Source organism: Coregonus lavaretus, assembly GCF_964263955.1.
Source record: "Coregonus lavaretus genome assembly, chromosome: 35".
Classification (NCBI taxonomy): Eukaryota; Metazoa; Chordata; class Actinopteri; order Salmoniformes; family Salmonidae; genus Coregonus; species Coregonus lavaretus.
The window spans coordinates 38,633-65,764 of NC_140022.1; the positions used below are offsets into that span (position 1 = coordinate 38,633).

A 27,132-nucleotide genomic window follows, 5' to 3' on the forward strand; every position below is an offset into this window, starting at 1 on the left:
CCACTAAATGTCCAATCAGGCTAAAGTCGTGCTTCAAATGGCCTCCCCCCCCCTTTTGGGGCGATTTCAGTCAGGTTGAAAATCGCCCAGAAGTCTGTCATAGACTCCCATGTAAAATCTATTTTTTTCAAATATCAGAGCTTTCAATACAATCTCTATGGGTTTCTGAGGGCTTGCACTTACGCGCTTTCGTCATACGTAACGTAACCATGAACGTAACTAAGAAAAGAGCGGGTAGCCTCATCAATCAATTCACTACTACTGTAAAAATGGCTAGGCTTCAGTGCAACTCGATTGTGTCTTTGAAAGAAGTTCCTTTTTGTCGGCGAACAAATGAAGATAAATTGGCAACGAAACAATTAGGACCTCCCAGACCAAATTTAATAATTCAACAGGTTTCTACTAAAGGGGGGAAGTCCTACACCCGAGGATTTTCCAAAAATTGGTACGAACGAAAAACCTGGCTAGCAGGCTGCGATGTAGCTAATGCAGTCTTCTGCTACCCCCTGCTTACTCTTTCACCCTGAAGGCGGCACGGCAGACAGCACCGCTTGGACAGCGACTGGTGTGTAACGGACATGCACCATCTTTCAGGAAAGATTAAGAAACATGAGCTGTCAAAGACCCACATGGATAGCTGTTTGAGATTGTCTGCTTTGGGGAGAGTGAACATTCCCACTCAACTGGATGAGGGATACAGGCTAGCTGTCCGCCGCCACAACGATGAGGTTAGTGTTGATAATCACAAGTTTACTGGAGAACTGAAACTGACAAGGCTGACAAGATAGGACCCTTTTGTCCATTGTTATTGGATAGGAACAGAACTTATAACCAGCTCCTGACCTAAATAGATCTTAGCACAACATTTTACTCAACATATCATATTCCATATTCACTATAACAAATATATTTACTACGACATTAGCAAGAACCGCCACATCCTCAGCCGGCTAATCCAGTGTGTGAAGTTTTGCGGAGTGTTTGAGTTAGCTTTGCGAGGCAAAGATGAAACTGAGGGCTCCACCAACCCTGGTAAGCCAACACTTTTGAGATCAGTCAATAAATGCTTCTGGTATTGACTTATATGCTGCCCCTGTCTTCATGTTGTTGCTGGACATATCTTTTTTAAAATGTGTGTAGGTCACCTAAATCATCAGAAAAATTGCCCCCCCTGAGAATTTTTTCAGGAGCCGCCACTGTGAATGTGTCACTATCTGTCATCTTGATTACTCAAAATTCTTTCATTCATAGGCTAGGTTGTAGCAACCTCATGATGGGTACAGGGAAAAATGTAGTTGTGTAGTAGCCTACACTTATCGATGTTACATTGAGATGGGTGAATGGAATATCACATTTACATTTTAGTCATTTAGCAGACGCTCTTATCCAGAGCGACTTACAGCTAGTGAGTGCATACATTTTCATACTGGCCCCCCGTGGGAAACGAACTCACAACCCATGGCGTTACAAGCGCCATACTCTACCAACTGAGCTACAGGGGGTCCTGAATGAAGTGTCTAAGCAGCGAGTTAAAGACCAATGAAATCAGATTTCCTCCCGCTCTCAAAGGTTCCGTCATCATCCCATTCATTTGCGGAAGATGACTGATTAAATATTGTATTCATTAAATGTTTTTTGTTGTGTTAAAAATACTAATATTAAAATGCCTATCACATGACATTAACTATACGCAATAAAAGAAAGGCACTTCTAATAGCGTATTCCACACCATATCCTGCTGAATTTGCAAGATAACATTTCTGCCGAAATCAAAATGAAAGAAAAGTTAATGTGGTAGTCATCCAATATGCTGTAATAGAAATGATCATCATTCCGTCTTAAACGGCACCGACCGCCACTGTCGTCTCCTGTGTACACACCTAATCCTCCAAACACGGCGAGTTGAGTTGATGCCAAAGAGCTCCATTTTGGTCTCATCTGACCACAACACTTTCACCCAGTTCTCCTCTGAATCATTCAGATGTTCATTGGCAAACTTCAGACAGGCATGTATATGTGCTTTCTTGAGCAGGGGGACCTTGCGGGCGCTGCAGGATTTCAGTCCTTCACGGCGTAGTGTGTTACCAATTGTTTTCTTGGTGACTATGGTCCCAGCTGCCTTGAGATCATTGACAAGATCCTCCCGTGTAGTTCTGGGCTGATTCTTCACAGTTCTCATGATCATTGCAACTCAACGAGGTGAGATCTTGCATGGAACCCCAGGCTGAAGGAGATTGACAGTTATTTTGTGTTTCTTCCATTTGCGAATAATCGCGCCAACTGTTGTCACCTTCTCACCAAGCTGCTTGGCGATGGTCTTGTAGCCCATTCCAGCCTTGTGTCGGTCTACATTCTTGTCCCTGACATCCTTGGAGAGCTCTTTGGTCTTGGCCATGGTGGAGAGTTTGGAATCTGATTGATTGATTGCTTCTGTGGACAGGTGTCTTTTATACAGGTAACAAACTGATATTAGGAGCACTCCCTTTAAGAGTGTGCTCCTAATCTCAGCTCGTTACCTGTATAAAAGAAACCTGGGAGCCAGAAATCTTTCTGATTGAGAGGGGGTCAAATACTTTCCTTTAATGATCAGTGTGCACCTTGTCAGTTTTGGTGTGTTTTGTTAGCTTCTACTGTAAAGATACTGAGATGACCTTGTATTTGCCAGTAAGGTTGAATATCCTTGGAGGCTTCTTAAATTGAAACAATGTAGTCTGATGGTTGACTGGGTGGTACTGCTTCCCTCTGCAGTTTTCTGTGGCAATGAGCTAGTAGACACAACATGTGTCAGATAGAGATGATCAGATTTCATCATTAGTTTGGGTGGATTATATATTTTTTACTACTAAACAATTTTTTTGTTTAATGATATACATACTTTGAAACGACTACAAGTGTTTATTAAATTGTCTTCTAAAACTAGATTTATTTTCGTCATTGATGATAAATGTATTTGGATAACTGCATTGAACTTAATTGATCTGCTAATGAAAAATAAATATTCTACATGAATTTGCGTTATGTATACAGAAAATACAATGTTTTTGTTTAATTCATGGCATTCAAACTAATTTAAATATCTATGTATCTACTCAATACATGTCACTAAACCTCTACAAGCCAATTAGCTAGCCCCCAGTATTTTCTGCAATGCATACAAATATATGTTTTGCAGTATAAAGGACGTTTTCATATTTAAGTTAAATAAAAACGAAAAATGTATTTCATTTTTTTATCATTTTAAAGTGTTTTATATTGTGTCAATGTCCATGGACAGCATTACTACAACAATTCAAGTATGACCCACTTACTATTGGGGAATGGAACCAGAGAGGAGGCTTGTCACCCTTTCCACGCTTCATTGTTAGAGTGAAAGAGCTGTGAACTCACCTGTAATTTTATTTTATTTTTCAAGCAAAGTATAAGGAAGTTATACTCCAGTCTAGTAGGTGGCGGTAATGCAACATTTATTGGATGCCAACCGCCGTTAAACCTCATCGAAGAACTCACCTGTAATGTGCCACGTCTACCACAACCTTTCCAATTCTGTTAGAAAGCAGCACAGCATTTTAGGACGCCATTGTTCAAAATGTGTTCATGCATACAGTTCAATGGGAAGGGGGACCAGGAAGTTGATCTCAGACAATCCAGAGTTGACAGATTAACAGTGAGGACAAACCCAGCCTGCCTCTCTCCTTCCACACTGGGTCCTGATTGTGACAGTGGAGCCCAGTTTGCACCGCAGTATGCAAAGATGTCATCCGTGAAGCTGGAAGACTGCAGTCAAACGCTGGAGCTGAATGTTAACATTAAAGATGAAGACGAGGAGGAGAAGATTGTGAAATCTGTTAATCATGGTAAGAGCAGGTTCTATCTATCTATACATTAGCTTCATAAATTAGACCTCCATGATTTATGATCCAGTGTATCGCTAGGTTGAATTCTGGTTCTATCGTATATGGCGTCTTGTGGGCGAGCGGTTTGCTGTTGTCAACGTTGTGAACAGAGTGGTGGTGTTATGTAATGGAAAGGCATAAGCTACGGTCAACGAACACAATTGCATTTTATCGAAGGCAATTTTAATACACAAAAATACCGTGACGAGATCCTGAGGCACATGTTTTAAAGGTATATGGGACCAAGAGATGCATATCTGTATACCTAGTCATGTGAAATCCATAGATTAGGGCCTAATGAATTTATTTAAATTGACAGATTTTCCTCGTATGAACTGTAATGTCGTATATGATGAATGGTGGCAATTATCGCTGTCAACAAAGAGTTCGCCATACTGCATCGTGTTAGAGGCTTTTATTAAAATCACGAATCTACAGCATAGATACAGACTCGCGATGTCCGGAGAACGGCTCCCAGATTGATATGGCCGTTCTGTCATCTCATCGTTTACCCCCTATTTATAAACAATGCAAAGGGAGGGGCTACTCCCTTCTTCTGGCCAATCACCAGTCTCCCCTCGGGCATCACCCTCCAAGCGGCACATTTCAAATAACATCATAAAACATCCCCCCTTTGGCCTGAACAACCAACATTCCATTTCGTCATGAAAAACATTTAACAAAGGCATAATCTTCAGATACGATATTCCCCCCTTTCGAGACGAAATGAACGTCTCGAAAACAAACAGAATAAGATTATGACTATTAACCATTTATCTCATTGAATATTCTTAACCTTAAACCCAAAAACATTCTCCTCTAGAGTGTAAATACCTTCCTATGAAATACCTGTTTATGAAGTGTGAATCCATTACTATGACCTATGAAGAAATCTCTATGGAGTGTGAACACATTACTATGAATTATGAATAAATCTCTATGGAGTGTGAGAGCGAAAAACTGTCCAGCAGCCATCCATCCATATCAATCAAGACAGTAAAATTCTCTCACGGTCCCTCTGCCCCCAGGCAACCACCGTCGGTACTCCAGATAACCTCATAACTCATGTAAATGCATTTGAAACTATGATGCCATTAAATACACATGTAAACAAAATCCTATCCATAAATATCCATTGTACAACTGGTCAACCCATCGAATCGTACAATGAATCTCTCCCTTCCTAGACCTTCTGTCCCTAACCCCATCGAAATAAACAAAAGCCTCTAAGATCCTCATCTGCATTCAATAACATCAAACATCATTCTACTAAAATCAATACCTAAGAATATGACACAATTATGTATTACACATGTCTATATTTCATTGCAGACACTGGAATGTAGTCCACTACACTTCCTCTCCCTGTAGTGTCCTCTTCCAATGGACTTGTTGATGATGGAATCAGCCACACCCTCCTTGTTTCATCTCCTCCAGTCATATTGTCCCTTCATATTGTCTTTGTTTGAGTATTCCAATCTCCACATATTCTCCCAAATGCTTCTGTAATGACAAGAAAATAAACAACCAAACAGTATCTTTTGCAAAACAACATTTTCAAATTAAACCTCAATTTCACCTAAGAATTTAAAAAATGATACATAAATGATGTATGAATCACATTAACCTATCCCCCCCTTGATTCATAAATCATACTAAAATCATACTAAAAAAAAAAATGTTTTCCTTGAAACAATAAAAATAAAATGATCAAATAATCAAAAAGGATATTTATCCATTCAGTAGTCCATCTAGACCCCCTCGTCCGTCTCCGTCCAGATCCGGAACAGTCAACACCGGCATCTTAGTGTTGTCTCCAGGCACCACTTCTCCAACCTATCTCAATCTCATAACTTTCTCAAAAGTCAGTACAAACATCACACAGTGTTATCAAAGCTTAAACTAGAATCTGACCCATCACTGCCCCTACTGGCCTAATTGATCTTGCAACCAAATCCTTTCAAATGCATCCCTTATAATGCATCTATAACCCCAGTGATATTATCTGAACTATCTGGACTCACAGTATAACTAATATTTATCAATATTATCTTCCCAAATGTTACACCATACCATGAATGAAGTCCCCCCTTCTCCCTTAAACTTACCCTTCAATGATAGGCTTGAAGACTATGACATGTCGCCATGTGTCTGCTAAATGACTGAAATGTAAATGTAATGTCACCCTTTTAACCCTAGATTTAGCTGTGTCCAATGCTATCCCTCTTATAATGGTAAAACCTCATATGGAAGCTTAAACGTTGACCTGTAACAACATCCTATCCCCCATAGGGTAAGAATATACTCTATCATCACAAACCCACCAAATATCTCTAAAATTCCCATAGTCCCATTGTCAGTCAAAAGCTAATCTTTTAACCATCAAAGTCCTGCTCTTCTTACTACCTGATATATAAAAAGTAACCTATTATTTGTCATTACTACCCTTAAGGTCATGCTTATCCAAATTTATCACACTGATCTTCCCATAAACATACCCCTTACCTCATATGTTTTATTAGAGCAAAAACAACTTTTATCCCTCAATATTTCACCTGAATACTTCAGAGTTTGCAATTACCTGATTTTACTTTCCCTCTAACCAATGCTCATAGGGTAATCCCTTCACCCAAGAACACTTAAACCCTACTGTTTTGACAACTACATTATTTTATCTGTCAATGACTGTTGCCAATTCCACAGTCATGACAAAGCTCAAGACTGACCCACACCCGACAGAGGCTGCGCAACCGTCTAACAGGTCCGGGATGGAATTCTCAACAGACATGGACCCTCAAGATTCCTCACTGATTCTTACAGAATGAGTTAATCTATCTCTAATTTCCACAACAGAGGAACGAGCAGCACTGATCAGATGCCCCCCCCCTCCGTCATCAAAATCAAAAGACCTCATCCTGCAGCCTCCATGATGAATCTCTCTTCTCCATTTCAGATTAATCTATATTGCTCTCTACTACTATCTGCTCTACTTTTTTAACCCTATTCGTAGTAACCTAAACCCCTGAGTCTCTCTTGCTGCCTCCTTTAATTTCAGAAAAGTTGTTGTCATCCTTCCTACATTTGCTATTACCATCGTATCATTAATCCCTTCCAAAGTTACCCTTAAAGTAGTTGATTTAGCTGCTGTATCAACCCTAATTACTTCTAGTGCAAAAGTTCCCATTCCCATTATCCTCTGTGTCTTATCTACTGTTGGAGTGACTACTGTCCATTCAGTTCTACTCCTCCTGAACTCCCTCAATGACTGAAAACTTCTACAGACTTCAAATCTTCCATTATAAGCGTTACTTTATGAATTACATAGCCCTTTAACCAATAATTCCTAACCGGAACAAATTCTAATGCTTGCACTAGATAAGTACACATATATTCTCCCTAACCTTTCTCTATAATATTACGCAACATAAGTGAACAGTCACTCCTAACCCTATTCCAAACTATACCTCCTTCTACTCCTGGTCCTCATAACAATACTTATTCTCCATAATTATCTCTCCATATGGGAGAAACGTCCCCATCCTAAACCCTAATAAGTATTTTTCCCCCTAAAATTGGTGCTGTATTGGTTCCCTTATAATCAAATGCAATATGTTTATGACTTTAATACCTATCAATGTTGAAAGAGTTAAATTGCTTCTCCCTGTTGTTCTAATAGACTGAAGTGTTAATGTCCTTATTTACTCCTAGTTTTCCCCCAAGACTTTGAACTCCTTCCTTGTACTTCCATCCATCCCCACTAGTGTCACTTTTTCCCCTTTCAGTTCTACCTCTAAACTTTAAACTTTTGATTACACAAAATACACCTATAATGACCTTGATCTCCCTACTGTACAGTGTCATTCATTACTGTTCTCTCTCACTACTAACTTTAAAACTTAGCTTACTGTCTCAGAGTTCCTTCACCCCTAGTTCTCCTAACCTATTTTAATCTAATCTTTTCTCTCATAACATTTAAAACCTTTTCCCCTGACTTATTGACAAAATCTCTTACCACCAAATTTTAGAATATGTGATTGGGAAAGTTCCCCACCTGCTTCTGACTCATTACACACAGACTTGGCAAAACCGACTAAACACCTTTTAGCCTAACCTCAAATCTCTTAGTGTAAGAATGTAACCCAAAATAACAGTCACCCGTATTAAGTTTTTTCCCAGACAGATTGTCTAACAGGCAATCTAATACATTATCATCCTTCCTATGATATTTATCTTTTAAGCAAATGATTCCCCAAAAACCCTACTTTTTAAAATATGCTACCAGACAGTCAGTCGTCTAGTGTACATCTTTATTGTACGCTTCAATTCTCTTCCCAACACTACAATAACAGTATCTTCTAATATTAGTACTTTAAGAGTAAGTACTACCTCAAATCCCTATCCTAATTAGTTATCAATTAGTGAGATGTTTAACCTCTTTAGGCTGAACACAGATAAGTTTTCCCCTATTCACTATCACTTCTAATGGCCGGTGGTTTCAACTGTTAGCTATTTTCTCTTCTTCTCTAATCGAGGCTCTCAGCAATGCACCCCTTCCGGATATTCTCGGCACTCTAGAATATTTAGTGTTCACCTGAAGCACCGGTGATCTTCACTTGCTCGTTGATCTTCCTCTGTTTCTTCTTCTCCAATTCTGTGTCTGTCCAGAAACTGACAGTCGATATGGAACATCTGGTCCCCCCTTGGTTGGTACAATTGCCTTTGATATTGTTCAGTTAAAGCTGTAACAGTGATTGTTGATTTGATTCACTCTGATTCTTCATAACCAACACTTCTTTTCGTCTTCTCCACCACCAGTTATAAGTTGTATTTGATAGAGTTTTCTTCGTCCGGTTCTTCTCGTTGTGGACCTATCAGTATTCTTTAAAAGGTTATCTTCTAAGTTCTGTTCTTGAAATATCATCTTCCATCATCTTCTTACTTTTCTTCATCAGAACTCGAATATCTTGTCTCCTTCTTCGTTCAACTTTCATCAGAGATCAAGTCTCCAGTATCCTTCTTTCCTCTCTTGCCACTTCCTTCTGATCACAGAGTCACCTCCCATGCATGACCTCTCTCAATCACTCTCATGTTCATCATCCTCATCTCCTTAAGTTCCCAGACATCCCGGTTTTCCTTCCTTCTGGATTCATCTTCATCGTTGTTTCTGCTCGTATTCGTCTTCATCTCTGATGCCATAATCACCCTGCTGGATGATGTCTTTCTGCTGAATCCATATGTGAGAAAGGTGTACTAACTTCTGCCATTAGTCTCTCCTAACACTACCTTAGTTAAATAATTACTATTTTAGTCAATTTTCCCCTATATCAAGCCCTTTATATTCCTTTATTGTGAACTATCTTATTCTAGACTGTATAAGTTATATAGACTTCCCCCCTGTAATTATTAATATAACCCTAACAACTCCAAATAAATCCTGAATAATTAAACCCAATTTTTATTCCTATATCCTATGTCACCAACTTATCCATTAGTGTTAGCTATCTTACCACAACCCATCAACTGCAAGTAAATGAAGTTAGTAAACTTCATACTACAATACCCATAAACAAAGCCTTTAACCCCTTGCTCTATAACCCCTAATTGTCATAAATTTAAAGAATAATGTCAGTACCTGATTTCCAATCGAACTGCAATCCAGCCCAGTGATGCACATAGCCTCCAAAATGTAACTTTTATTGAAATAGAATTTGCCAAGCCCCTTGTAAAATCGTCATAACATCACATATCCTGTTAGGGAAAGATTTTGTAACCATAATCAGTACCAAAACCTTTTTGACTTGATCCTCTGCCACGTGACGTGATCACTTCCTGTATCTCCTCGCTCCCCCTCTCTCTCCTGTCTCTCATGACAAGGGATAAAGACACAAGAACAGCTTTTAGTAGTTCATGCCATCACTGAGTATTTCCAACCGTTCAATATTCATTCGTTCTACATTATTCACTCTAAGACTAAACTCAGAATTAAATAAATCGCTCAAAAACCTTTTTTTTATTTTAATCCGTTATTTAATTATTTAATTCAATCTATTATAATCCGTTATCCTATATTTAATGTATAAATTCAATAGGCTACAAAACAAGTTTCATCTTTAACCAATCGCAGTTTAAACTAGTATCATCGTGTTAAAATCTCTTTATGCGTATTTGTTCCGTCGTCTGTGTTCCTCTCCCTGCAGTTTAACCAATGTGTTGTTTTGCAGAATCCCACGCATGCGCAAATATCATTTTAAAATTAAACGCATCCCCATACATTTACTAACGCCACCATTTTGTTTCGTCGACCGCATGTCGTAGATTTAGTGCCGTAAACCAAAACGTGTCCTAATCTCGTGTCATAAACTCCCCCTTTCTGTAGTGTAGTGTCGCAAAATTAAACGCATGCGCATACCCATTCCTCAATACAATTTCACCGTGGAAGGAAGATTCTCTACTCTCTCTCCCCAAACATAATAACAGTCCAGCTGTAATTCCCCATTTCCCCCTTGTAATCAAACAACATTTACCAGCGCTCACAAAACATATAACCTGACTTACAAACACATAAACAAGTTTAAGAGACTTTCACCCGTCGCAACGGAATCTCTAAGGATATCCGTTAGCATGTAGCACGCAACACAATTAGCCTGTAGCATAGCCTAAGGTACACCATAGCATGATTCACACTTTAGCCTTACAAAGATTAGCCTGAGCAACGATGTACCACGTGGCCTGAAACAATCCAGCCTTAGTTTCAGCCTCTAGCCAACTGCGGCCTACTAACTATACAAATGAACACCCTGCACCGTGGCCAAATCATCATCATCACAATTATCTCCCCGTCTAACTTTTTGTTGCCTTGAAAGATGAATCTCATATCAAGCGGTTATCCCCAAACCAATTTCCCGTCGGCCAGAGGAGGAGTATAACATAAATACACCAATTCACTTCATAATTCCCGCTTAAGAAATCAACCTGACCCAATACTAACTAAGCCCAGGATTTGTAGCCCACTCAATAATAATAATAATAATTATTACGAGTCGCCTCGTTTCGAGGTCTTTTCCGTATTCCCGGTGCCCTAATTATGCAGACGTCTTCCAACCTTTATTCTCTACTAACCCATTGTCACCCGTTACCAATGAATTATACACGTTCAATACTCAAATCCTACCGTTTCATGCTCTAAAAACTCCCAATTATCTGCCGTTTCCCCTGGGATAAATTTTAGCCGACTCTAGTTGACCAGCAACAACACCACCGAGGCCGGGTCATAATGGAACATCTCCTCAATGTACACAAGTCATATCCAATCTAACAAACTCCGAAGCGGTAAGAACTCACCCTTTTTTTCCATGCCTCAGAGAGAGTTAGGCCGGCGGTTGACTGAAACAAGGAAGAGACGCAAAACCCGCCCCACGTTGGGCGCCATTATGTCGTATATGATGAATGGTGGCAATTATCGCTGTCAACAAAGAGTTCGCCATACTGCATCGTGTTAGAGGCTTTTATTAAAATCACGAATCTACAGCATAGATACAGACTCGCGATGTCCGGAGAACGGCTCCCAGATTGATATGGCCGTTCTGTCATCTCATCGTTTACCCCCTATTTATAAACAATGCAAAGGGAGGGGCTACTCCCTTCTTCTGGCCAATCACCAGTCTCCCCTCGGGCATCACCCTCCAAGCGGCACATTTCAAATAACATCATAAAACATCCCCCCTTTGGCCTGAACAACCAACATTCCATTTCGTCATGAAAAACATTTAACAAAGGCATAATCTTCAGATACGATAGTAACTCTGTAAAATCATTGAAAATGTTGCATGTTGCGCAGCAACGCTCCTCATCCAACCTGACAGAGCTTGAGAGGATCTGCAGAGAAGAATGGGAGAAACTCCCCAAATACAGGTGTGCCAAGCTTGTAGCGTCATACCCAAGAAGACTTGAGGCTGTAATCTCTGCCAAAGGTGCCTCAACAAAGTACTGAGTAAAGGGTTTGAATACTTATGTAAATGTCATATTTCCGTTTATTTTTTGGGGGGTAAAAATGTCTAAACCTGTTTTTGCTTTGTCTTTATGGGGTATTGTGTGTAGATTGAGGGAAATAAACAATTTAATCAATTTTAGAATAAGGCTGTAACGTAACAAAATGTGGAAAAAGTCAAGGGGTCTGAATAATTTCCGAAAGCATTGTACACCCCTGATCGTGTGTAGACACAGTTCACTTTCATAGCAGCCATGTTGAATTCCTTCTCGCATCTATGCGCTCTCCTCCTCTCACCTCTTCCCTTTGCTTGTGGACTTCAATGCACAACACATCAGCTGTATGTAACCAGGCGAAAAAACCTTTCCAAGCCAAACCACTACACACAGTCTACATCGTTGTCACCAAATTAGCTAAATTAACATCATAGTCCGCATAGCTAATAGAACTAATGTGTTTGTAAACCCGCTACAATCATGCAGTAACATTAGTCAGTAAGAGTTAAAGTACACCGGCGGGCCCCGGTGGCAATAAATTAATACAACCAAAAGCTACCTTTACTTGAAAGAGTTCCAGTGTTGGATAGCCATAGCCAGCTAGCTAACATAGCATCCCTCTGTTTGAGCAGGGTGTTTCAGTAGGCTAAACTAGCTAGGTAAGTAAGTGAAACTGAAAGTGAAGAAAAATGAAAATCTCTCTCTCCATTTCTCTCTTGCTTCTCCTTCATTGTGGAAGAAATTAATTTTGTTCAACTACTGTCTTTCGCTCTCTTTGAGTCAACTTCTTACCACATTTTATGCACTGCAGTGCTAGCTAGCTAGCTGTAGCTTATGCTTTCAGCACTAGATTAATTCTGATGCTTTGATTGGGTGGACAACATGTCTGTTCATGCTGCAAGAGCTCTGATAGGTTGGAGGATGTCCTCCTAAAGTTGTCATAATTACTATGTAAGTCTATGGAAGGGGGTGAGAACCATGAGCCTCCTAGGTTTTGTATTGAAGTCAATGTACCCAGAGGAGGACGGACGCTAGCTGTCCTCCGGCTGCACCCTGGTGCTACCCTACAGAGTGCTGTTGAGGCTACTGTAGACCTTCTTTGTGTGTTTTAATCAATTATTTGGTGACGTGATTATATTTAGTATAGTTTTATCTAAAAAGGATAACCTTTTAAATGTTTTACAACTTGTAGTTTTATGAAATTCACTGAGGAGGATGGTCCTCCCCTTCCTCCTTTGAGGAGCCTCCACTAGTCTACATGCTCTCTTGAGAACCTTGATCATCTCGCAATGGAGTCAGAAGACAAGTGATGAGCGCTCTGAGGTTGAGCATGTCCAGGATTAAGTCGGCCTACCTGTGGCAACTTCCAACATTTGCCCTGAGAATCCTACCAGAGATGATTTTGGACCGGTAGGAGTGAGATGTTTGGAAAGCGTGGATTCCTGCTTTTTGTCCCACCCATACATTGTGTCAAGGACAAACTGGGAATAGTTACATCTGTGAAACATTAGAGAAGTGGAATTGTTTAGATTTTTTTGTGTATCCACCTCCCAGAGGAAGCGGGCGCTTCGAGTCACGCGGCTTGGGTCTCAACCTGTGGTGTACTTTGCGCTCCGGAGTACGGCACCGCTCAAAGGAGTGATCAGTGGGGTAGAGGTGGATCAAATGAAAAGGAATATTCCTAGTGTTTGTGACACCCGCTGTTTGGTGAGACCCGGTGGCAATGGCGAGACTAAGAATACCCTGTCTGTCTTGTTGAGCTTTGACTCTACCTTTCTACCTGATAAGGTCATGTCAGGTTATATTTGGTATTCTGTGAGGGCCTATGTTCCGAATCCGCTACGGTGCTTTAGTTGCCAAGGATTCAGACACGTTGCAGCAGTGTGTAGAAGGGAGATCCTACCATGTGAGTTGGGATAGAGAAAGCGCTGTGTGTCAACTGTGGGGGTTTCCATGCAGCTGGGGACCCGACGTGCCCTGTGAGAGAGACGGGTTGAGATTGCCAGAGTTCGAGTGGGGCAGAACGTTTCCTATGCTGAGGCAGTAAAGAGAGTAGAGGGTAGCCCAAGGGTGAGAGAGCCTCCCAGTGAGTAGGCCTGAAGAGAGAACGATCCAGAGAGGATGAGTTTTAGTAAGGTTGGATTTCTTGCGTTTTGTAGCCATGGTAATGAACTGCAATGCACTGATGGAGGGGAAATCACAGAAGGTACATGTGGTAGTTGCAGCAGCAGAGAAATATTTGGGTGTGAGATTTTAGTACAGAAGATGTACAGAACAGCGCTGGAGAAGATGGCTGCCGTTTTACAGCCCTCTAACCAATTGTACTATTATGTGTGTTTTTCCGCGTTATTTGTAATTTATTTTGTACATAATGTTTCTGCCATCGTCTCTTATAACCAAAAAGAGCTTCTGGATATCAGGACAGCGATTACTCACCTTGTATTGGACGAATATTTTTTTCTTCAACGAGGCGGCCGCGAAGGATATCATATAGACACCCGACAGGGCCCAAATCCCCGTCATTCGCATAAGGAAGAGACGGAGATATAGTGGACGTAGGTCGGGGTGCCTTGTAAGGATCCGACGGCGAGGGAGTAAACTGCCTCTTCCATCAATCCTATTAGCCAATCTTCAATCATTGGAGAACAAATTGGATGACCTAAGATTACGGTTATCCTACCAACGGGACATAAAAAACTGTAATAATTTATGTTTCACCGAGTCGTGGCTGAACGACGACATGGATAACATACAGCTAGCGGGCTATACGCTACATCGGCAGGATAGAACGGCTGACTCCGGTAAGACAAGGGGTGGCGGTCTGTGTATATTTGTAAACAACAGCTGGTGCACAAAATCAAATACTAAGGAAGTCTCAAGGTTTTGCTCGCCTGAGGTAGAGTATCTTATGATAAGCTGTAGACCACACTATTTACCAAGAGAGTTTTCATCTATATTTTTCATAGCTGTCTATTTACCACCACAAACCAATGCTGGCATTAAGATTGCACTGAATGAGTTGTATAAGGCCATAAATCAACAGGAAAACGCTCATCCAGATGCAGCGCTCCTAGTTGCCGGGGACTTTAATGCAGGGAAACTTAAATCCGTTCTACCTAATTTCTACCAGCATGTTAAATGTGCAACCAGAGGAAAAAAAACTCTGGACCACCTTTACTCCACACACAGAGACGCATACAAAGCTCTCCCTCGCCCTCCATTTGGCAAATCTGACCATAACTCTATCCTCCTGATTCCTGCTTATAAGCAAAAACTAAAGCAGGAAGCACCAGTGACTCGGTTAATAAAAAAGTGGTCAGATGACGCAGATGCTAAGCTACAGGACTGTTTTGCTAGCACAGACTGGAACACGTTCCGGGATTCTTCAGACAGCATTGAGGAGTACACCACATCAGTCACTGGCTTCATCAATAAGTGCATCAATGATGTCGTCCCCACAGTGACCGTAAGTACATACCCCAACCAGAAGCCATGGATTACAGGAAACATCCGCACTGAGCTAAAGGGTAGAGCTGCCGCTTTCAAGGAGCGGGACTCTAACCCGGACGCTTATAAGAAATCCCGCTATGCCCTCCGACGAACCATCAAACAGGCAAAGAGTCAATACAGGACTAAGATTGAATCGTACTACACTCGGCTCTGACGCTCGTCGGATGTGGCAGGGCTTGAAAACTGTTACAGACTACAAAGGGAAGCACAGCCGCGAGCTGCCCAGTGACACAAGCCTACCAGACGAGCTAAACCACTTCTATGCTCGCTTCGAGGCAAGCAACACTGAAGCATGCATGAGAGCACCAGCTGTTCCGGATGACTATGTGATCACGCTCTCCGTAGCCGATGTGAGTAAGACTTTTAAGCAGGTCAACATTCACAAAGTCGCAGGGCCAGACGGATTACCAGGACGTGTACTCCGAGCATGTGCTGACCAACTGGCAAGTGTCTTCACTGACATTTTCAACATGTCCCTGACTGAGTCTGTAATACCAACATGTTTCAAGCAGACCACCATAGTCCCTGTGCCCAAGAACACTAAGGTAACCTGCCTAAATGACTACCGACCCGTAGCACTGACGTCTGTAGCCATGAAGTGCTTTGAAAGGCTGGTCATGGCTCACATCAACAGCATTATCCCAGAAACCCTAGACCCACTCCAATTTGCATACCGCCCCAACAGATCCACAGATGATGCAATCTCTATTGCACTCCACACTGCCCTTTCCCACCTGGACAAGAGGAACACCTACGTGAGAATGCTATTCCTTGACTACAGCTCAGCATTCAACAGCAGTGCCCTCTAAGCTCATCACTAAGCTAAGGATCCTGGGACTAAACACCTCCCTCTGCAACTGGATCCTGGACTTCCTGACGGGCCGCCCCCAGGTGGTAAGGGTAGGTAACAACACATCTGCCAAACTGATCCTCAACACGGGGGCCCCTCAGGGGTGCGTGCTCAGTCCCCTCCTGTACTCCCTGTTCACCCATGACTGCATGGCCAGGCACGACTCCAACACCATCATTAAGTTTGCCGACGACACAACAGTGGTAGGCCTGATCACTGACAATGATGAGACAGCCTATAGGGAGGAGGTCAGAGACCTGGCCGTGTGGTACCAGGACAACAACCTCTCCCTCAACGTGACCAAGACAAAGGAGATGATTGTGGACTACAGGAAAAAAAAGAGGACTGAGCACGCCCCCATTCTCATCGACGGGGCTGTAGTGGAACAGGTTGAGAGCTTCAAGTTCCTTGGTGTGCACATCACCAACGAACTATCATGGTCCAAACACACCAAGACAGTCGTGAAGAGGGCACGACAAAGCCTATTCCCCCTCAGGAGACTGAAAAGATTTGGCATGGGTCCTCAGATCCTCAAAAAATTCTACAGCTGCACTATCGAGAGCAACCTGACTGGTTGCATCACCGCCTGGTATGGCAACTGCTTGGCCTCCGACCGCAAGGCACTACAGAGGGTAGTGCGTACGGCCCAGTACATCACTGGGGCCAAGCTTCCTGCCATCCAGGACCTCTATACCAGGCGGTGTCAGAGGAAGGCCCTCAAAATTGTCAAAGACTCCAGCAACCCTAGTCATAGACTGTTCTCTCTGCTACCGCACGGCAAGCGGTACCGGAGTGCCAAGTCTAGGTCCAAAAGACTTCTCAACAGCTTCTACCCCCAAGCCATAAGACTCCTGAACAGCTAACCATGGCTACCCTGACTATTTGCACTGCCCCCCCACCCCATCCTTTTACGCTGCTGCTACTCTGTTAATTATTTATGCATAGTCACTTTAACTCTACCCACATGTACATATTACTACAACTACAGTGGGGGAAAAAAGTATTTAGTCAGCCACCAATTGTGCAAGTTCTCCCACTTAAAAAGATGAGAGAGGCCTGTAATTTTCATCATAGGTACACGTCAACTATGACAGACAAATTGAGGAAAAAAAATCCAGAAAATCACATTGTAGGATTTTTTATGAATTGATTTGCAAATTATGGTGGAAAATAAGTATTTGGTCACCTACAAACAAGCAAGATTTCTGGCTCTCACAGACCTGTAACTTCTTCTTTAAGAGGCTCCTCTGTCCTCCACTCGTTACCTGTATTAATGGCACCTGTTTGAACTTGTTATCAGTATAAAAGACACCTGTCCACAACCTCACAGTCACACTCCAAACTCCACTATGGCCAAGACCAAAGAGCTGTCAAAGGACACCAGAAACAAAATTGTAGACCTGCACCAGGCTGGGAAGACTGAATCTGCAATAGGTAAGCAGCTTGGTTTGAAGAAATCAACTGTGGGAGCAATTATTAGGAAATGGAAGACATACAAGACCACTGATAATCTCCCTCGATCTGGGGCTCCACGCAAGATCTCACCCCGTGGGGTCAAAATGATCACAAGAACGGTGAGCAAAAATCCCAGAACCATGACCTGCAGAGAGCTGGGACCAAAGTAACAAAGCCTACCATCAGTAACACACTACGCCGCCAGGGACTCAAATCCTGCAGTGCCAGATGTGTCCCCCTGCTTAAGCCAGTACATGTCCAGGCCCGTCTGATGTTTGCTAGAGTGCATTTGGATGATCCAGAAGAGGATTGGGAGAATGTCATATGGTCAGATGAAACCAAAATAGAACTTTTTGGTAAAAACTCAACTCGTCGTGTTTGGAGGACAAAGAATGCTGAGTTTCATCCAAAGAACACCATACCTACTGTGAAGCATGGGGGTGGAAACATCATGCTTTGGGGCTGTTTTTCTGCAAAGGGACCAGGACGACTGATCCGTGTAAAGGAAATAATGAATGGGGCCATGTATCATGAGATTTTGAGTGACATCAGCAAGGGCATTGAAGATGAAACGTGGCTGGGTCTTTCAGCATGACAATGATCCCAAACACACCGCCCGGGCAACGAAGGAGTGGCTTCGTAAGAAGCATTTCAAGGTCCTGGAGTGGCCTAGCCAGTCTCCAGATCTCAACCCCATAGAAAATCTTTGGAGGGAGTTGAAAGTCCGTGTTGCCCAGCGACAGCCCCAAAACATCACTGCTCTAGAGGAGATCTGCATGGAGGAATGGGCCAAAATACCAGCAACAGTGTGTGAAAACCTTGTGAAGACTTACAGAAAACGTTTGACCTGTGTCATTGCCAACAAAGGGTATATAACAAAGTATTGAGAAACTTTTGTTATTGACCAAATACAAAGTATTGAGAAACTCACACGAAGAAGAAGATGAAGATGTCGCTTTTGCACTAATGTAGCACAGATATTTTGCCAGATGTATAAATGTGACGCATCCGGTTGGCGTTTCCACCCACTACCAAATACGGAGGTGAGAATAGCCCAACAGGCTCTGTTGAAGACTTAAGACAGGATCCTGATGCTATCTCCATCCTTGCTGGTAATGACCTAGACTAAGAGGCTTATGTCATACCATGCTAGGTAACAAATCCGTTAAGGTATTATAACGTTTGTTAAAGGTTTTATGTGTTATTTTTGTGAGTGGAAAACATGATTTAAAAACGATTTTATAAGTCGATAGCTAGAGACTGGGTTTGTCTGAGTCAATGAACATAATTTATTTATGGTAATTTCATTAAATATTTTATTTATTTTAGATTTCTAAGCTCGTTTGACATGTTATTGGTTTTATGTAAAATTCACGAGCTGGTAAAATGGCCGCCGACACTGTCTGCGTCAACGGATTTCAGTGCGCGCAGGGCAGATGCATCAGAGAGACAATTTCACGGTTGCACTACTGTTTTGAAGCTGAATGTAATGTATCTTTTATTTTATTTTACACATGTGTAATAATATTCCGACACATTCAGTTTCTATCTATATCGATAATTGTTACTATGTTGTGAATGGGAAATACAATTGTTTTTTTTGTGAGTGAAATAATACAGGGAAGACTAGGTTATTAAAGAAAATTGTTCATAGTGATGCCTAAAACAAACTGTAACCTTGTACTAAATGGTTTGTGATTTATGCATTATGTAAATTTTAGGAAATCTACTATAGGTTAAGTGCACTTACCTTGTGTAATTTAAAGTGTGCACTTTGTCTAATGTGAATGAATGTTTTGTTGTCAATGCATAGCTACCTGATTTATTGAAATTAGATAATTGAACAAGGAAAAAACTAAATGTTTTTAAGAGAATAAAATAAGCGGCAGAACTGTAAAGACAATTTTTGTGTCCGTTTCTCTTTATTACAACAGGCCGACTCCGATTAACTCTGACGCCGGTAACATCAACAGTGAGGACAAACCCAGCCTGCCTCTCTCCTTCCACACTGAGTCCAAACCTACAGTCACTGGGTCCTGATTGTGACAGTGGAGCCCAGTTTGCACTGCAGGATCCAGAGATGGCATCAGTGAAGCTGGAAGACTGCAGTCAAACACTGGAGCTGAATATCAACATTAAAGATGAAGAAGAGGAGGAGAAGATTGGGTATTCTGTTTCTCATGGTAAGAGCAGGTTCTATCTTTGTAAGTTTGTGTTTGTTCCAACTTCCCACTGTGCTTGAAAAGTTGCAGTAGAACTGTTTCAATGAGAAGGTTGTGTTATTTCATGCTACTGAGACTTGCATGGTTTGACACCAGTATTGTCAGCATGTGTTTTATTCGCTGGGCTATCTGGAGTGAGCAGAGAGTAGACTAAAGAAGTGAAGTAGACAAACTGCCAGTGTTTTAAAGTTCTATGAAATGAGTCTGTGTAGTTACTAACCCTTGTGATAGTGAGTTGGCTCATTATTTTCACTCCTTTTGCGCATTTTGAGCTTTTTACTCTTACCCACTTTTAGAATGGTTTTATTCCCCTTTTGTATTGCACAGCCTACTGATATGAATTCATACAGTGCATTCGGAAAGTGTTCAGACCCCTTGACTTTTACCACATTTTGTTACGTTACAGCCTTATTCTAAAATTGATTAAATTGTTTTTTCCCCCCTCTAATCTACATACAATACCCCATAATGACAAAGTAAAAACAGGTTTGTATACATTTTAGCAAATTTATGTCAAATAAAAAAACGGACATTACATTTACATAAGTATTCAGACACTTTACTCAGTACTTTGTTGAAGCACCATTGCAGCGATTACAGCCTTCAATCTTCTTGGGTATGACGCTACAAGCTTGGCACACCTGTATTTGTGGAGTTTCTCCCATTCTTCTCTGCAGATCCTCTTGAGCTCTGTCAGGTTGGATGGGGAGTATCGCTGCACAGCTATTTTCTGGTCTCTCCAGAGAATTTAGATCAGGTTCAAGTCCGGGCTCTGGCTGGGCCACTCAAGGACATTCAGAGACTTGTCATGAAGCCACTCCTGCGTTGTCTTGGCTGTGTGCTTAGGGTCGTTGTCCTGTTGGAAGTTGAACCTTAGCCCCAGTCTGAGGTCCTCAGCGCTCTGGAGCAGGTTTTTATCAAGGATCTCTCTCTACTTTGCTCCGTTCATCTTTCCCTCGATCCTGACTAGTCTCCCAGTCCCTGCCGCTGAAAAACATTCCCACAGCATGATGCTGCCACCACCATGCTTCACCGTAGGGATGGTGCCAGGTTTCCTCCAGACGTGACGCTTGGCATTCAGGCCAAAGAGTTCAATCTTCGTTTCATCAGACTAGAGAATCTTGTATCTCATGGTCTGAGAGTCTTTAGGAGCCTTTTGGCAAACGCCATGTGGGCTGTCATGTGCCTTTTTACTGAGGAGTGGCTTCTGTCTGGCCAATCTACCATTGGTGGTGGAGTGCTGCAGAGATGGTTGTCCTTCTGGAAGGTTCTCCCATCTCCACAGGGGAACTCTGGAGCTCCGTCAGAGTGACCATCGGGTTCTTGGTCACCTCCCTGACCAAGGCCCTTCTCCTACGATTGCTTAGTTTGGCCGGGCGGCCAGCTCTAGGAAGAGTCTTGGTGGTTCCAAACTACTTCCATTTAAGAATGATGGAGGCCACTGTTCTTGGGGACCTTCAATGCTGCAGATATTTTTTGGTACCCTTCCCCAGATCTGTGCCTCGACACAATCTTGTCTCGGAGCTCTACTGACAATTCCTTCGACCTCATGGCTTGGTTTTTGCTCTGACATGCACTGTCAACTGTGGGACCTTTTATATAGACAGGTGTATGCCTTTCCAAATCATGTCCAGTCAATTTAATTTACCACAGGTGGACTCCAAGTTGTAGAAACATCTCAAGGATGATCAATGGAAACAGGATGCACCTGAGCTCAATTCCGAGTCTCATAGCAAAGGGTCTGAATACTTATGTAAATAAGTTATTTCTGTTTTTTATTTTTAATACATTTGCAAAGATTTCTAAAAATGTGTTTGCGCTTTGTCATTATGGAGTATTGTGTGTAGATTGATTTTTATTTATTTAATCAATTTTAGAGTAATGCTGTAATGTAACAATGTGGAAAAGATCAAGGGGTCTGAATACTTTTCGAATGCACTGTATGTCACCAGGTACAGGCGGAAGAGGACTGGCCACCCCTCAGAGACTGGTTCCTCTCTAGGTTTCTTCCTAGGTTCCTGCCTTCTAGGGAGTTGTACTTAGCCACTGTGCTTCTACATCTGCTTGCTTTTTGGTGTTTTAGGCTCTATTTCTGTAAGCACTTTGTGACAACTGCTGATGTAAAAAGTGCATCGGAAAAATGTATTTGATTGACATGTAGAATGAGTGTACAAAACATTCAGAACACCTTCCAAATATTGAGTTGAACCCCCCTTTATGCTCTCAGAACAGCCTGAATTCGTCGGGGCATGGAATCTACAAGGTGTGTAAAGCTTTCCACAGGGATGCTGGCCCATGTTGACTCCAATGCTTCCCAGTTGTTTCAAGTTAGCTGGATGTCCTTTGGGTGGTGGACCATTCTTCATACACACAGGAAACTTTTGAGCGTGGAAAAACCCAGCAGCATTGCAGTTCTCTACACAAACCGGTGTGCCTGGCACCTACTACCATACCCCGTTCAAAGACACTTAAATATTTTTTTGCCCATTCACCCTCTGAATGGCATACATACACAATCCATGTCTCCAATTGTATCAAGGCTTAATAATCCTTCATTAATTTGTCTCTTCCCCTTCATCTACACTGATTGAATTGGATTTAACAAGCGACAGCCATAGGGGAACATAGCTTTCACCTGGTCAGTCTATGTCATGGAAAGAGCATGTGTTCCTAATGTTTTGTCCACTCAGTGTATATCACACCAACTGACTGGTTCTTCTGATGTTGTTCACACAGGAGACCATGTTGAGACATTCTCTACATCCAGAGAGCAACAGCAGGAAGATCACAGAGCTAAGAGGTCTCACCACTGCCCACATTGTGGGGAGATTTTCCCAATTCTATCAAAGCTAAAAATACACCTAAAAATACACACAGGAGAGAATCTGTATTCCTGTACTGACTGTGGGAAAAGTTTCACAACATCAAGGACTCTGACAGTTCATCAGAGAGTGCACACTGGCGAGAAGCCTTTCAACTGCTCTGACTGTGGGGAGCGTTTCTCTCAACAGAGCAACTTAAATAAACACCAACGTATACACACAGGAGAGAAGCCTTACTCCTGCTCAGCCTGTGGGAGGAGTTTCTCTCAACAGAGCAACTTCAAAAAACACCAACGTATACACAAAGGAGAGAAGCCTTACTCCTGCTCTGACTGTGGAAAATGCTTCACAACATCAACTGAGCTAACAGTTCATCAGAGAACACACACAGGAGAGAAGCCTTACTGCTGCTCTGACTGTGGGAAGAGTTTCTCCCGGATGGATACCTTAAAAGTACATGAACGTGTACATACAGGAGAGAAGCCTTACTACTGCTCTGACTGTGCAAAGTTATTCGCAACATCATCTGAGCTTAAAGTTCATCAGAGAACACACACAGGAGAGAAGCCTTACTGCTGTTCTGACTGTGGGAAGCGTTTCTCTCAACAGAGCAACTTAAAAACACACCAACGTATACATAAAGGAGAGAAGCCTCATCAGTTGTCTCAGACCAGTTAAGATTAAAGTCACTCCATCACTTCATTCTCACCTCATAAAGGAAGTGGGAACAGTGAATTTGATAACATTAAGAAAGAGTAACACACTATTGTAATCCTATTGTTTCTCACTGTGAGAGAACTGTGCAGAGGAAAGGGAGCGTTATAGAATGTTAGCATCTCTTTACTTTACTGATCAGTGAGCACTTTGTCAGTTTTAGTGTGTTTTATCTTTTACTCTAAAGGTATTGAGAGTACCTTGAATTTGCCCTTAGGGTTGAATATAGAGCATGGCGCTTGCAAAGCCAGGGTTGTGGGTTCGTTTCCCACGGGGGGGCCAGTATGAAAATGTATGCACTCACTAACTGTAAGTCGCTCTGGATAAGAGCGTCTGCTAAATGACTGAAATGTAAAAATGTAATATCCTCTGTGAGGCTTCTTACATTGAAACAATGGAGTCTGATGATTGACTGGGTGGTACTGCTTCCCTCTGCAGTTTTCTGTGTGAATGAGTTAGTAGACACAAGTGTAACATGTATCAGATAGAGATGTTGTGATGATCAGTTTTCACCATTAGTTTGGGTGAATTTCTTATTTTTTTACTACTAAGCAACATTTTGTTTAATGATACACATACTTTGAAACGACTACATGTGTTTATTAAATTGTCTTTCAAACTAGATTTATTATTTTCGTCATTGATTAATTTATTTGGTTAACTGCGTTGAACTTAATTGATCTACAAATGAAAAATAAATATTCAACATGAATTTGTGCTGGTCAAACTTTGGGTAATCTATACAGAAAATGCAATGTTTTTGTTTAATTCATGGCATTCAAACTAATTTAAATGTATATGTATCTACTCAATACATGTCACTAAACCTCTACAAGCCAATTAGCTAGCCCCCAGTATGTTCTACAATGCATCCGAATTCCCTTTTTCAAATTTAGTTACTTTACAGCCTTATTCTAAAATTGATTAAATAAAAAAATGTCCTCATCAATCTACACACAATACCCCATAATGACAAATCAAAAACAAGTTTTTAGAAATATGTGCAAATTAAAAATAAGCTTATTTACATAAGTATTCAGCCCCTTTGTTATGAGACTTGAAATTGAGCTCAGGTGCTTCCTGTTTCCATTGATCATACTCGATGTTTTTAGAACTTCATTGGAGTCCACCTGTGGTAAATTCAATTGATTGGACATAATTTGGAAAGGCACACACCTGTCTATATATAAGGTCCCACAGTTGACAGAAGGAATTGTCCGTAGAGCTCAGAGACAGGATTGTGTCGAGGCACAGATCTGGGGAAGGGTACCAAAATATGTCTGCAGCATTGACTGTTCCCAAGAACACAGTAGCCTCCATCATTCCTAAATGGAAGACGTTTAGAACCACCAAGACTCTTCCTAGACCTGGCCACCCGGCCAAACTGAGCAATCGGGGGAGAAGGGCCTTGGTCAGAGAGGTGACCAAGAACCCGATGGTCACTCTGACAGAGCTGCAGAGTTCCTCTGTGGAGATTGGAGAACCTTCCAGAAGGACAACCATCTCTGCAGCACTCCACCAATCAGGCCTTTATGGTAGAGTGGCCAGATGGAAGCCACTCCTCAGTAAAAGGCACATGACAGCAAAAGGCACATGACTCTCAGACCATGAGAAACAAGATTCTCTGGTCTGATGAAACCAAGATTGAACTCTTTGGCCTGAATGCCAAGCGTCACATCTGGAGGAAACCTGGCACCATCCCTATGGTGAAGTATGTTGGTGGCAGCATCATGCTGTGGGGATGCTTTTCAGCAACAGGGACTGGGAGTCTAGTCAGGATCGAGGGGAAAGGTGAATGGAGCCAAGTACAGAGAGATCCTTGATGAAATCCTGCTCCATAGCGCTCAGAGCATCAGACTGGGGTGGCGGTTCGCCTTCCAACAGGACAACGACCCTAAGCAAACAGCCAAGACAACGCAGGAGTGGCTTCGGGACAAGTCTCAATGTCCTTGAGTGGCCCAGCCAGAGCCTGGATTTGAACCTAATCGAACAACTCTTGAGACCTGAAAATATCTGTGCAGCGATGCGCCCCATCCAACCTGACAGAGCTTGAGAGGATCTGCAGAGAAGAATGGGAGAAACTCCCCAAATACAGGTGTGCCAAGCTTGTGACGTCATACCCAAGAAGACTTGAGGCTGTAATCGCTGCCAAAGGTGCTTCAACTACTGAGTAAAGGGTCTGAATACTTATGTAAATGTAATTTTCAATTTGATCTTGAATGCATTTGCAAAAATGTCTTAGCCTGTTTTTGCTTTGTCATTATGGAGTATTGTGTGTAGATTGAGGGGAAAAAAACTATTTAATCTATTTTAGAATAAGGCTGTAACGTAACAAAGTGGAAAAAGTAAAGGGGTCTGAATACTTTCCGAATGCACTGTATATGTTTTGCAGTTTTAAAGGAATTTTTTTCATATTTCAATATAAGTTAAATAAAACAAATCATTTATTTTGTCAATTTACGATTGTAATGTGTTTTCTATGTTGCCAAAGTCCAGGGACAGCATTACAACCACAATTCAAGTATGACCCAGTTACTATTGGGGAGTAGAACCAGAGAGGAAGCCTGTGTTCCCCTTTCCACGCCCAACTGTTAGAGTAAAAGAGCTGTGAACTCACCTGTGATGGCCCACGTCTACCACAACCTTTCCAATCGTGTTAGTTAGCGCCATAGCATTTTAAGACAGCCATTGATCAAAATGTGTTCATACATGGGAGGGGGTGTGGCATGCACAAGGGAGGACCAGGAAGTTTATCTCAGACTTCCATTTAGGACTGGGATCCTATCCAGAGTTCCCAGATTGACAGTGAGGACAAACCCAGCCTGCCTCTCTCCATCCACACTGAGTCCAAACCTACAGTCATTGGGTCCTGATTGTGACAGTGGAGCCCACACCCCTACTTCCCGCGGCTATGGTAATGATTATAACGTTTCCTCATAAGCATAGCAGGTATCTATGGTAGTGTTTATGTTTCGTCGTCAACATAGCAGGTATTTACACTGAGTGTACAAAATATTAAGAACACCTTCCTAATATTGAGTTACACCTTTGCCCTCAGAACAGCCTCAATACGGGCGGCAGGTAGCTTAGTGGGTAAGAGCGTTGTGCCAGTAACCGAAAGGTCGCTGGTTCTAATCCCCGAGCCGACTAGGTGAAAAATCTGTCGATGTGCCCTTGAGCAAGGCACTTAACCCTAATTGCTCATGTAAGTCGCTCTGGATAAGAGCGTCTGCTAAATGACCAATTATTATTATTATTATTAATTCGTCAGGGCATGGACTCTACAAGGTGTCGAAAGCGTTCCATGGAGATGCTGGCCCATGTTGACTCCAATGCTTCCCACAGTTGTCAAGTTGGCTGGATGTCCTTTGGGTGGTGGACCATTCCTGAAAAACCCAGCAGCGTTGGAGTTCTTGACAGAAACTGGTGCGACTGGCACCTACTACCATACCCTGTTCAAAGGCACTGAAATATTTTGTCTTGCTCAAAGTTACTCTCAACTGCAGCGGCGGCCGCTGATTGGCTGAATACCCGTGTCGTGAGATGGTTCGAGTTGTCAACAAAGTGGCATGACAGAACTATGATGCCAAGTTTTCGAACCAGAGGTGTGGTGAGAACTCGATCCGTTGGAATAATGCGATACGAGATGTATTTGTCAAAGGTCCGCTGTGGGTCTGTATAAA

At 42.1% G+C, this 27,132-nt stretch overlaps 1 protein-coding gene across 2 annotated transcripts in view; it reads left to right on the forward strand.

The window, feature by feature from the left end:
- Positions 1-3,560: 3,560 nt before the first annotated feature.
- Positions 3,561-27,132, forward strand: part of LOC311109657 (uncharacterized protein) — a 47,865-nt gene continuing 24,293 nt past the window's right edge. Inside the window, exons 1-3 of one of the 2 annotated variants that reach the window (XM_084152612.1) lie at positions 3,561-3,854; positions 19,626-19,874; positions 22,650-23,945. In XM_084152612.1, coding sequence (XP_084008738.1) covers positions 3,587-3,854; positions 19,626-19,874; positions 22,650-23,413 — 1,281 coding nt within the window. In that variant the 5' untranslated portion in view covers positions 3,561-3,586 and the 3' untranslated portion in view covers positions 23,414-23,945. Of the gene's footprint in view, positions 3,855-19,625; positions 19,875-22,649; positions 23,946-27,132 lie in introns of those variants that run through there. The other variant, XM_084152611.1, reaches the window with a different exon arrangement.